Raw genomic sequence first — 12865 nt, 5'->3', positions numbered from 1 at the left:
AAATATTAAAAAATTGTATCCCTAACGTGTTTTTCAAGTGTAATATTTCTGTAAAGGCTAGGGACAAAAAAATTGACATTTGCATAGAATGACCCATTAATAATAAGAAAAGAAAGCACACCAAAATATTACAAATTAATCATTATCCGCAAAAAAAACAATAATTACAAATACTGTGTTAAACCATAACTTTTATTTTGCTTTACACATTTGCATATTAAAACAAAATAAATATACACTATATTTACTTTGCATATTTGTGCAGTTATAGAGGAAACCAGCTTTGTAGGGTTGTATTCAACATATTAATATTTAAATAATAGACAACTTAGAAAACACATTAGGAGTACTGTTCATATTATCCTAAATTATATTGACCAGTGTTTTCAGAGGCACGGTCACAGAAGTTAAAAATCTACATTTTATTTTGAAAGACTAGTATATGTACACAGTTAAGATAAGCGAGGACGATACTTCTCTAAAAGAGAAAACATTAATAGTGTCTGATCTTTGGTAGCAACTTGTAACAACTTAAAATGAATAGCTTCATTCAGTGAGACTTAATGAATTACTTGATATTGTTCAATTTAAACCAGTGAGTAAAATAAGTGTTTGAGATGGGGGAAAATTAAGTACAGTAGATTATTGTCTCTGTGATGTGAAAATAGCAGATGACAAATCTTCATTTTGATTGTACGCACAAAAAGGCAGAGAACCATTATTTTATGTGCTACAGAACACCATTATTTTATATGTTGAAATATGTTAAAAGTGTTTCATATCTTAAGCTTGAACTTGTAAAAGATCTTAGAAACTAAATAAAGGGTAAACACGTCAAATTTCTCATTACCTTCCTTAAAGTGAATATAGAAAGGACAAGAATATAAGAAACTGGTAGAAGAAAAACGTCAGACAGATGTTTTGTGGGTGGACTGCATGTGGAGAAGTGAAAAATGCAATGACAGTATTTACAACACTCATTCTCTGTGTTGTGTTTGTGTTAATGTTGGCTCACCAGGGAATGGAGAGAGCAGCTTAAGTTTCCTACATTTGTATCAGTGCAATTCAATCATTCAATCAACCTCCGATCACTCAGCAAAATTAACTTTCTTTAAAGGCAGTTTTGTACAGCAACCCAAGATTAATTTCATAACATATTCTTATTTTCAACATTATATATACATGGCAGATATAGTCCTATTGGTTTGTGCCTATCTATGTACATAAGAGGATCTATACACAAATATATACACAGTGTCAGAATAGCCGTGTACATCTAGCGACAAACACCAGTTATTTTACCAATTGTAAAACAAAATTAATTATACTGCTAAGGTTTGCAAGGAACATAAAATACTCGCATATGTTCAAGTTAAATCTGTGCCTGCTGGAGCTCACAGCAGCCCCTCTAGACTAGTTTGCATCACTGAACAAACCACATGCTGTGAGCATGTCCCGTACACTGGCTTAAGTGGGTGATCACACTCTGCTGATTTATTACTGTCTTTCCACAGAAACAGAAAAAAGGAAGTAGCTGTTGAAAAATGAGCGAGAAACACCTTCTACCCTGCAGGTCAGTGTAGTTAAGAGTCTAATAATAAGCTATCCTCATTCTCACTGGGAGGCAGCATGAGCTGCTGTTCATAGTAAAGGCTCTTGGCGTAATTGATTTCTTGTGAAATCTTGATGGCAAGGCTCTCACTATTCACATGGACCTATGGAGAAATAACAAATGACATTTGGAATGGAGTTAGCAAAGCGATGACAAGTGTTTCACCAAAATCATGTATTTTTATAATACAGAAATGGTATATCATCATTGCTGGACATTCAATCCCCAAACATAAGTATTGCACCATTTAGTAATGTGTTTTTTTTATTTGCTATTACAAAAATTCTAGTGACATTAACAGCTCAAAAGTCTCTTACCATAGGTTTCTGGTGTGATGGACCTGGAATGGCCACTCCACTGCAAGCACACGGTGTTGGTTAGAGGTGTACAGTTCAATCGATGGTGATTGAAGGGCATGATAGCTCCAGAGTTCTGGTGGCCCTGGCCAAAGCTGATGGGACTAGCCAGCAGACTGCAGTGCCAATGCAAAGCTTGGGTCTTGCTTCTCCTGCAAACAACCCCTCTCTTCTTTTCGGCTGCCACTGGTAGGCCAAGTGGAATTCCTACATCTGGCTTGAATCTGGGCCAGCAGACATTTGATTAGAGCTGATGGTTTCCAGTTGATTCACAAAGACGGCAGTGTACTGCATTTCTCTGTTCTGTTTAAACTGAAGCCCGGGTGAATGCAGCTGCCTCTGTTCATCAAGAACTCAGAATGCAAGGCGCTGGGAATAAAGGATAACCAAGGATGGCCAAATCTGAAGTGGGTCGAAGTGGGTCACATTTGCAACCTCTTTTGCATTTCACATCAAGCCTTTAATATTGAAAACAATCTCTCTCTCTCTCTCTCTCTCCAGCCGCTCCCACTGCTCTGGAGGCGATCAAGCACAATGCCCCGCACCCGATTGTGGGATTGGAACAATAGGGTTCAACTCTAGGTCAGGCACAGGGCTTGGAGCCCAGCCAGTCAGCCATCAATGGGTGCAAACAAACAGCTCTTACTTCTTGCTTCTTTCCGAGAAAGATCATGAGCAAAATGGGTTGAGGGTGGGCGTGATGTGGAAGGCTGCTGTATCTAGGTGTTTAACTTGGTTCTCCACTGACATAGCCAGTAAAAGCACGCCTGCTGGAATATAGGCAAATTAGGCCACCATCTCTTGTCACCCCAAAGAAAGGTTTATCAGTTGTAATCAAGCTACAGCATGTTTATGCATATTTGAGTAACAGTTTTCATTTGTCTGCTCAAGGATACACGATAAGAGTTTTTTGAATACACATTACATGTCACTGCTGTCTATTGGAGCAAGTGCACAATGGCAAGGACAACTGTAGTCTGATTAAAGCAGTGGTGTCAAAGTCTGCTCTTGGAGGCTCACTCTCCTACAGTAAGCAACGTCTTGAAGTTTACTCGAAATTCCAGAAAAGTGTGTTAGGGCAGGTTAGCGCTAAAATCTGTAGGACATTGGCTGTCCAGGATCAGATTAAAGTGTATACGTGCTGTACGAAGCCGAGTTACAATCACATTATCTGTCTGACTAAAATATACACACTTGACTTGTGGTGAGACATCATATTTTCTCATCTGGTATGCTTCAGGCTTGGCTGACTAATATTGCTTATTTTTCTAATCTTATCTTTGGTTTACTGGGTCAACTGTGGGTCAACTGTGTAATCGAGTTGTATTTAGTATGCTGATTCCAAAACAAGTTAGAATTAGCAGGTACAGTAAGATTACCAGAAATGCACATTCCTTTTTTACAACAGCGAGAAAAACCACCGTTGTATTCCGTTGTCTCAATTAAATGCCACAGAACAAGTACTGTCATCTTTTACAGAGGAGGAATTTGAGGTTTACCAAACATTAGTGAAGGCAGAAAGGTTCTCCTTGATGCGTTTGCCAAAGGTGACATTCAAATGCACATCAAGAGGCAAACCACATGAGGGACTTTCTTTAATAAAGCTTGGAGTAATAGAAAATGCATGCTTTTCCAAGCTGAACTGACAGCTAAAGGTGGGGAACAGGGTACTTATTCAGTCAAAGTCTGAGCCCCTACTGCTGCCCCAGGCCAACCCCCAGCACTTCTTTGCCTTTGTTTTGAAATTGTAATTGAGCTGCCTCTGGAAGCCTGCCTGGATTGCATAGTGCAGTTGGGAATGGTGTATGTTATGTGTGTGTGTGTGTGTGTGTGAGAGAGAGAGAGCAAGGGGGGGGGATCTGGGGTCCGGGGAACTGATGTGGGAGGCTGAGTTCACTAGCAGGGCAGGAGAGCAAAAAGAAGCGGACACTTCCACTAATCCTGACCTTGCTACAGTCTGCTTCTCATTTACTTCTTTATTTCCTGTTTGCAATCTTAGAGGTTATGTATAATATAACATAATAATAACATATTCCTGACCAGCAGGAGACAAACATCATTTCATTGTCACTACAGTCAAGTGTTTGACACTACTGACAAGTGTTTGCAAGAGAACGTGCAAAATGTGGGAAATATCATGAACGTTTCAGAAAGGAAGGGAAGAAAGCTCAACTGGGAATCACCATGGCCGGTTGTTGATGCATAGAAATTGATCCTTGAAAACAGAGCACATGTGAAGATTTGGTGCAGAAGTGCTACCTGAGAATGTGTTATTGAGAACATGTAATAGCTGGGTCAGACTGTGTTCGCTGAAACCCACGAATCCTGCACATTTACTGTGTGAACTCTGGCTGAACTCTTGGCCGAACTGTGGCAGGCACGCTCCGAATGCCTCTCCCTTAAACTCCCCCAGCTCTTCACTGCACAGTTCACCAGCAGGTCCCTTTTCCGCGCACACACACACACACACACACACACACACGGCCTCTCTCCATTCAAGGGGAATGGTGTGAGGACCGGAAACTCATTCCTCCTCCAGTTGGAGCAGTAAAACCACAAACACTCCTTGCTGCACATATACATAGGCAAATGAAGAACAAATGGCTTTACATACCAGACAGCCTGTGTAATATGACTAGCTTTTGGGCCCCCTCATAAAACCTCAGGTAGAGCTGCTGGTTTTAGAGGATGAAGTGAAGGTGAGACCCTGAAGGCTGCTCTTAAAACAGTAGGCAAGTTTTTCGGAACAGTTTTGGACTGTGCTTTGGATCATTAGCAGGTGCTCATTAGTGTAGAGCTTGGATTGCCACAAGCTAAACTCATCAAAAGACAGGTGGGATTTATGGGCACATCAACAGAGAGGTCACGAAGGCTCTGCAAAGTAGTAAGAGCAATAAACATTGAACCACAGATACCCCTTATCCACTGAAATGGTGATGGTTCTTGTGCTGGAGCCATTGCTCAACTAGATGATTTACGCCACTGATGTCCAGCAGAACAATGATGTCACTGACTGCATGACTACAAACATGGTGCATTATGGTCTTTGTTTAACACTTCTAATGTTAGTAGTTTTAAGTAATTTAATGCAATCACAAGCTGCATGTGATGCAATGTTCATAAGATATAACAAAAAAAATGTATATTAATAAATTCCAACAAAATTTGAATAATTTTAGACAGTCATTGAAAATTAAGTGACTGGAGCTGCTGTGCAATGTGACATTACTGCATCGTTTCCAAAGTCTTGTTTTTCATCACTCTTGCCAGAATGATTTGCTGCTTTTTTTTTTTTTTTTTTTTAAATGTATGCTGTTTTCTATTCCAGTTTGGGGACAGGCTCTGGCACACTGTAGTTGGAAAAGGGCCATGCAGAAGGCCACGGATAAAGCATTAATCTAAATTTTTTCTGTCATCCTCTTCCATAATAGAAAAAATAACCTGAATACATAGTTGAGAAAAGAAAATACCTGTTGCTTAGGCTGGCCATGTCTCGGACAGTTTGTGCTGTTTCTGAGGCAAAATCCAGGGCTCCTGCCACAGGTTTTGTCACTGTGCCGACCAGTCCCTTCCCCAGACCAGAGAAAAATCCACCGACACCTCCCTCAGTCTTCACCCCCTCCACTGTTGATGTTATCACACTGGTCAGACCGCCAATTATGCCTATACAGCATTGAGTGTGAAACAGCAAGTTGGTTTAGTTTGATATGAGTGGACAAATCATGGTACAATAAAGTGCCTGAATATTGAGCATTTAAAATGCAAATATTCTCATGTACCATGAGCAAGACCATGAATCCCCGCCACAAGGTGCTCTCCGCTGGTTGCTCCATGATAGCGAATGCACTCTCGTTCAGTCTGATGGCGATTGTCCATTGTCTTGCCCAATCCATCTGATAAGGTACCTGCAAACTGCACAGACAGTTATCATATTATACTGGATAGACCATTATCACTTAAATTAATAATGAAACCTCAATCTAAAAATAAGACAATACAATAATTATGCAATATTATTAAGTTTACTGTACCAACAAGCAAACAATTCAGTCCAAACCACATGTGGTATGAAATACATTTATAAAGAATTTGTCATTTAAATGCCAGGACATACCAAGCTGACAGTCAGCCATTGGCCAAAATCTGTCGGGCTAGTTATTTCTCGTATATTCTTATGTTTTCTCCTTTTGAATGACTAATATAGACTACTGATACACGCTGATATAGAAAGTTAATTTCTATACACAGGCGCAGAACGCACGTGCTTGTTTGCAGTCGGATGTAGTCTGTGCGTGTTCAAGAACAGATTTTTGGTCCAGACGCAGCCAATTCAAGGTGACAACACTGTTGGCTTTTGTTGCCGCTAGTACTTTGAAGTCGACTTGGTGTGTCCTGGGTTTATAATGTCAGCCAACAGTTGCTGACACTGGCCTTTTCAGTTAGTGAAAGCCCCCCCACAGTGACCCTAAGGAGTAAACTGCCTGCAGTGACCTTAAGGAGTGGATTGTCTACTTTAGGACACATCCATGACTTATTGTGGTTCCCATTTCATTTTCTCCAAAAGTTCATGTAGTTCTTCAACTGTTTATACTATAGACTACAGTCAAACAAAATAAATGAAAATCAACTATTCAACTTTTCTGTGAGTTCATGAAACATTAATTTCTAATATCTTACAGTCACTGAACATGGAAACATTATTTGCAAGGTGCCATATTCTGGGCAACCACCATTGTTCTCAAAAACTTCCATTGCTGAGCTATGAGGATACGCAGCGATTTTACAGATAATTGATTTTACACACCATCTCATCCAGCTGTCAAATATATCAGGCTGTAATTTGTCTAATGGGGTGGCGCTTTCCCCTCTTGGCACATTTGACCTGACTTTGCCCAGTGTGGCCCCCCTCAGGTCCCCTGCAGGTGCCTCCTAGAAGGGAGTTTGTGTTACAGGCCCAGTGAGCTCCCTACTGCAGCCGGAGCACTTTATAAACACAGGCACATTCTGCAGAACTCAATCGAAAGCCAGGCATGAACTTGGAATGACCCCTCTAAGCAAAGTCCCTGGTGAGTTCATCTGAAGGCCAGCTCAGATTCTCTGCTCCTCCTCCTCTTCTGCTTCCCTCTCTTACTCTCTTCCTTTTTTTTTGTGAAAAAAAAAAAAAAAAAAGCTTGGCTGTGAAATTATACCAATACATTTACCAGATATGAGCTTGCGGGAGGGAGAGGAGGATCAGAACACTTTCAAGTTTATGGCCCCTCACACCACCCCTGCTTGAGCCATTAGACCATCCTATCTCAAAGCAGGGCCCCTAGAGGTGTGCAAGAATGTGTTTCAGTCAGTGTGTCTGCATGTGAGAAAGAAGATGTAAAGGAATGAAAACCATGGTGTGATCATCATAAAGTGGTCTGACAGATGAGAACAATTTTATAAACTGATAATAAAAGGTAAATCCTGTTCACAGTGAGAGTTGCTTTGAAACATGAAACAGTGATGGAAAAATAAGCTTGAAGCTTTGCTGAAGACACTGCTGAATATGAATTCAAATGCATTTTTAAATTATAGGCACTATTTAAAAAAAAAACACTGGAAAATGTTAAAGGCACAGGCACATTGCAGTCAACAGAGCATGCTTTAACTAAAATGCCTATTAAGAAAGGTCCAGGCCCCCATAAAGGTAAAACTAACAACAGAGAATTCTTGAGGACTGCACATAAATTCTGGGTGGCCACTGACATAAGTTACAAAAACTAATGGTAATCTTTGCAAATTCAGTAAACTCAAGCTTTCTAGGCACTTGATCAAACCAAAGCTCTCAAATGCCTTTTATATCTTTCATTAAAGTTTTTCCACCTCAAGCAGCACGACATGGAGCCTTATACAGTTGGTGGATGATTTTGGCAAAGCATTTTTATTCAAGCTGCTGGAAGTTCTCCAGGGGGAGTAATAATTTGTTTATACTTTTGAAATTGAGTTAGTGGCAAAAAAGCAGCCAACATAGAGAGGATTTGTTTTTCTTTGGTAAACCTAAGCATTTCTTCAGCAGTTCAGTGGGTTATTTAGAAAGACCTTAAAAGATACTACAGCAACAGATGAGCTGAAGTCAAAGAAATGGACTGTTACTCCAACCTATTTTGAAAATCTATTTTGCTCCAAAGTCTATTCTAAAATTACTGTAGTAGTATGATGAGCATATTTAAACCAACTCACCTTAGCTAAAAAAAAGCAGCAAAGTGAAATGAGAAAGGGTCAAGTGTGAATGTGAAAGATTGCTGATTGAGACCTAGTGTTGTCCCATTCTATGAGTACTTTTGGCATGAGCTTGGCCAGTGTGGCTGGAAGGAAAGTAAATGAGAGCACAGAGGGAGCGGACAGAGGGAAAAGTACACAAAGCCCTGTCTGACAGTGAGCTGGCTGCCAATGAAGGACGTGGCACAACGGACTGTCAGACAGACATGCTGAGAGCTGGCTGCAGGACATGAAGTGTAGGCTCAGGTCTGACCACACACACAACTGTAGCCACATGAGTATACACATTCATACACTAGTGCCATGAGCAAATTAGCTTTTTAAGCTCATTAATCAGAGTCCATCTGCTCAAGCTCAACACCAAGAGCCTCACAAACGTACAACGCACATGAGAATGTTCCAGGGCTGATATTCAACTTTTATGCTGACGAAATAATTAAATGCTCGTATTCCCTGATTCTGTAAACATGCAGAAACCTGCCCGTTTACACAAGGAGAGCAAAACTAATAAACTTGCTGAACCTTCATCTCTCCATTGCATATTAGGATGAAAATCAGGTCAGATTGCTTTGCTGGTGAAGATCATGTGCATCTGACCTTTCAATGCTGTTCCCATTCTTTTCCTGGAAATCATCAAATGACAACATGTGGCTTGTTCTAGTGTTCCTGCTCAGGCACACTGCTTGGACGGTTCTTCAAAAACATATTCAATAAGAAGTCTGAGAAATAAACAACTTCAGCTTCTAATTTACATTTGAACAGACCCGATCACAGAGGACAATTCGTTCTCTTTTTTTTTCTCATTATGACTTGGCCTTGCACCCAGTGAATCCCTGTCTTGTGGTTACTGCTCTGGTACTTTGCAGCTGAACAGATAAACTTTATCATATGTCATACATTTGGGAATAATATGGCAAAATAACCCTGTGAAATACTTCAGTAATTGAGAATCATGCATTGCCAGACAGACTGGTGAAGATGACAGTAAGAATGCGAACTTTGACTACCTTGGCAGCTGAGTTGGAAACACCATGTGTAACACTGCGGATGAGCCCTCCAACGTTGCCGTACTTGATAAGTTCATTCATACCCTCAGTAACGTCATTCAGTAGGCCCATGGGATTACCCAGGAAGTCCACTGAACCCAGGATCTGAGCTGCCTGGCTGATAAGCTCCTACAAAAAAAAAAAACAAAGAAAGTAGACGTAAGACCAAGAGCTAATGAAATCACACAGTGGTGATGCAACCATTGAGAACTTATACCGTAACATATAGCGTAAAAATGTAAAGTAAATATAACAATTAAGAAAGAAGAATGTTTAAGACCTCTTTGAAGTGCTTGAGGATGTCACTGATGATCATCTCCTGCGTCTCATAGGGATGGACTCGAGTATAAGGGTACATGTTAATGATTGCATCTTCAAAACGAATGAGTGGGAACCCAAGGGCTCCCTTCAAAGCCTGTGCAGAACAACATTTGATTATGCTACAGACCACTTCATAAACTTCATACAACAGAACTGCATCCAGTGAAGAACTGACAGTACTCCAGCTGATTCTACTGTGGCTCTTGTACCTTCAGGTCAGGGGGTAACTTGTGAGAGGTGAAGACACTCAGCTTGACCTGAGGAAGACTGATCTTCAAGTTCTCAAAATAATAACGCTTTGGAGTTCCTGCATCGTCATTGGTTTTCTCATAAAGGTTCTCATCCAGCTTCTCCACCTCTAAAACACAAAATCATGTACAGTACTTAGCAGAGAATCATAAGGTGCATTCCCCATACTGCACATCAGAGGGATACCCACTACACACCTCCCTCTGCCTGACCGTAGCCAAAGAATATGAGCAGTTTCATTAGGAGCTTCTCCTCAATGATGACAGTATAGCGGCGGGCTGTGACCATCAGATGCTGTAAGGCAGAGAGTAAAATCTATAATCAAACTCCTGTAGACAAAAGAAGATATACAGATATGCCTGAAGCATTTTTTGGAGACAAAGTGAGTCCATAAATTGGTTTCACCTTATAAAGATCTGTGAGCATAAGACTGCTGGGCACTTTAACAGAGTTGACCTGCAAAGCAGGGCCTGAGTCCACTGCAGAACTTTCACTGGAGCTTGGAGCCACACACAGCATAACAGGATGAGTGGTGCCCAGGAGCTGGTTGTCCACCTGAAATAGATGAGAAAATAAAGATATTTCTGTCAGAACTTTATTGAAGGCTGCTAAGTCAGCACACCCACAATCCATCCTTGTATGTAGTGCCCATATACGAGGAACGGCGGTATAAAGACATGGATTGCACATTAAATATATACATAAATGTCCACGAATGGTCTTTAGTAGGGACTACTAAATCTACTAATAGAGATCCAATGTACTAACAGTTCTATCCATAAAAGTGTTTTCTGGGACCTGGTATGAATCAAACATCAAATGTTGAGGTTTTTTTGTATTAACAGCCATCAATTTGCCTAGCTGATGGTCAAAAATATGGCAGATGAGCAAAAAATTTCGATAGTCAATCTTACTAACCGGTCAACCATCTTGACCCTTCCCTAATCCAAAGTGGGAAATTCTCACACATTGAAGAAGTATGTTTTGGTCTGTGGCTGCTTACCTGAATGTCTTTCACTGTAAGTTCTAGCACCTGGCTGGCAGTGGTACGGATGAAGTGCACATCAATGCCAGACAGAGTGGCAAAAACGAGCTCTTCAGGAAGCTTATTTACCAGTGACAGGCCCACTCCTTCCTCTAGGTTCACCAACACCTACACACAAAGGCATGAATTAGGGTGTTAATCTTAACTTCCAAGGTCAATATTTGTGAACTCTGTGCAAATTCTATTTTCACTGGAAACACAGTCAAGGCAAAATGCTACATCAGAAACATGGTTTTTACCTCAAGTTCCTCCTCAGGAACTTTCTTCTGAGCGCTCTCTTTATTCTGGTCTTCCTCTGTGCTGGGAGAGGGTCTATTCACGCGCCGTTGGTTGAAGTCACTGATCTGAAATGAGGTATGCAGCTTCTTATTATATTAGAAAGTGTGAAAGAAAGACAGGAACCAAGTCCATTTCATATGGTTTCAGATGGCATGCTACCCCAACCATGTCCTTCAATAACAATGAGAGTGTCTTACCCTAATAACAACGGGGTGTCTTACCTGCAATACTCGCGTTGGCCCATCAGGCAGGACTTGTATAGACAGAACCCCTGAGCCAGGCCTCATTTTCTGGTTGATGAACTGTTGCTCTGGTAACGGTTCCAAAACACCAGAGTCTGGTCCCAGTACCACCTCAGCACCATCATATAGTCCAGAAACTCCCCCTCTTACCTAAAACACCACAAACAGCTTTTTAAAGAGCCACAGATTGTTTAATACTGAAAATAGCCATTGAGGAGCAAAAAAATCAGATGAAATAAGGACAGACCTGGACGACTAGTCTGGGTAAACCACAGGTCAACATGCCAGAGCTAAAGTGCCATGTCTGGGTGGTGCTGCGGCGGCAGTCTGGCCGTCTCAACATTAGAGGCTCATAGCTAAAAAAGAAATACAAGATATGTGAGAAATGACATCCGCACACCATGATAATGTTTACTCTCTACATGAACAAGAACAAGCTTAAAATAAGACGGCACAAGTTGTCCTTTGTTGTGCTATGAAGCAGTTAGGTAACCTGTTGTCTGTCACTGCAGCCAGTCCAGCAATGTCAAGCACTAAAGATGAACTGAGGGGTCGAGGCTGAGAAGGTTTGCTCTGTGGAGGAGATGAGCCCTCATGACAGAGCATTCCTGTTCCCGTCATCCGCCAAAGCTGGGAGCGCTTTCCAGGCTCCTGAACAGATAAAGAAATGTGAGAACCTTTGAGAACAAACTATAATGAGAAACTGGCAGACAGATGGCGTCGGAAGAACATAAGCAGACCTTTTTCTTCAGGATGACTCTTTGTGTTTTTGTCTCCACATCCAGCACCAGTTCAGCACAGCTGACCACCCGTTTCCTCCCCACTGGCCTCTTTCCTGCATCTCTGTTATCAAATCAAGTGAATATTTACTTATATTTACAAACATATGTAATACGCAAGTGCGACTGCCAGTGGAAAGTTGTCTGCTTGAAATTGGTCAGTTTCAAAGATTAGTGAGCTATTTGGAAGTTTAGAGGTTGAGAACTCACTCTGAGAATGTGAAGGATGCAGCAATGTAGATGAAGTTCTCATAGTAGAGCTTGTTGTATTCTCTGAAGAAGTTCATGTCAGCAGTAACCTCTGAGGATCCAGCTCCCTTCACAGTGAGGGTGATGTAGGGTTGAAAAATGGGTTCGTCGCAGGCATAGTCCAGAACCGCCCCAGGTTTTACCTCTGTGTGTAGCCTGATATCAGCCACTCCATGTTGCCAGAACTGGATAGGCACCTGAAGTAAAGAGGACATGTATTATGGAGAAGTCTGCAGAGAAAATGTGCAAATGCTACAATAAGCTGGTACAAAATTCTCAAAGCTATCCACCAGCTTGAATAAAACAAACAACATGGCAGAAATGGAAGATGACAATGGAGCTGGGAAAACAACAGAATTTCTCTCAAAATGTTGGCAAGACCATCTTTGGACCTGGAAGATCCAGATGATGATGCTGGAATAACGCAGGAGCTCACAG

General features: G+C 41.2%; 1 protein-coding gene across 1 annotated transcript in view; it reads right to left on the bottom strand.

Annotated features, from left to right (window-relative positions):
* Positions 1 to 201: 201 nt before the first annotated feature.
* The window catches only part of LOC107591132 (vacuolar protein sorting-associated protein 13D-like), a 41783-nt gene continuing 29119 nt past the window's right edge, over positions 202 to 12865 (bottom strand). The window contains exons 50-65 of the mRNA XM_016280174.1: positions 12389 to 12624; positions 12140 to 12242; positions 11893 to 12050; positions 11647 to 11755; positions 11379 to 11549; positions 11118 to 11222; positions 10837 to 10986; positions 10239 to 10388; positions 10031 to 10127; positions 9794 to 9942; positions 9544 to 9678; positions 9225 to 9392; positions 5748 to 5880; positions 5382 to 5631; positions 1930 to 1969; positions 202 to 1715 (exon numbers count right to left, since the gene is read on the bottom strand). Of these exons, the coding sequence (XP_016135660.1) occupies positions 1584 to 1715; positions 1930 to 1969; positions 5382 to 5631; positions 5748 to 5880; positions 9225 to 9392; positions 9544 to 9678; positions 9794 to 9942; positions 10031 to 10127; positions 10239 to 10388; positions 10837 to 10986; positions 11118 to 11222; positions 11379 to 11549; positions 11647 to 11755; positions 11893 to 12050; positions 12140 to 12242; positions 12389 to 12624 (2286 nt within the window). The 3' untranslated portion in view covers positions 202 to 1583. The remainder of the gene's footprint in view (positions 1716 to 1929; positions 1970 to 5381; positions 5632 to 5747; positions 5881 to 9224; positions 9393 to 9543; positions 9679 to 9793; positions 9943 to 10030; positions 10128 to 10238; positions 10389 to 10836; positions 10987 to 11117; positions 11223 to 11378; positions 11550 to 11646; positions 11756 to 11892; positions 12051 to 12139; positions 12243 to 12388; positions 12625 to 12865) is intronic.

This window comes from Sinocyclocheilus grahami, unplaced genomic scaffold (genome assembly GCF_001515645.1).
Source record: "Sinocyclocheilus grahami isolate Dianchi unplaced genomic scaffold, SAMN03320097.WGS_v1.1 scaffold137.1, whole genome shotgun sequence".
NCBI lineage: Eukaryota > Metazoa > Chordata > Actinopteri > Cypriniformes > Cyprinidae > Sinocyclocheilus > Sinocyclocheilus grahami.
The sequence above is the reverse complement of the archived record's forward strand: the minus strand, read 5'-3'. Positions and strand labels throughout refer to the sequence as shown.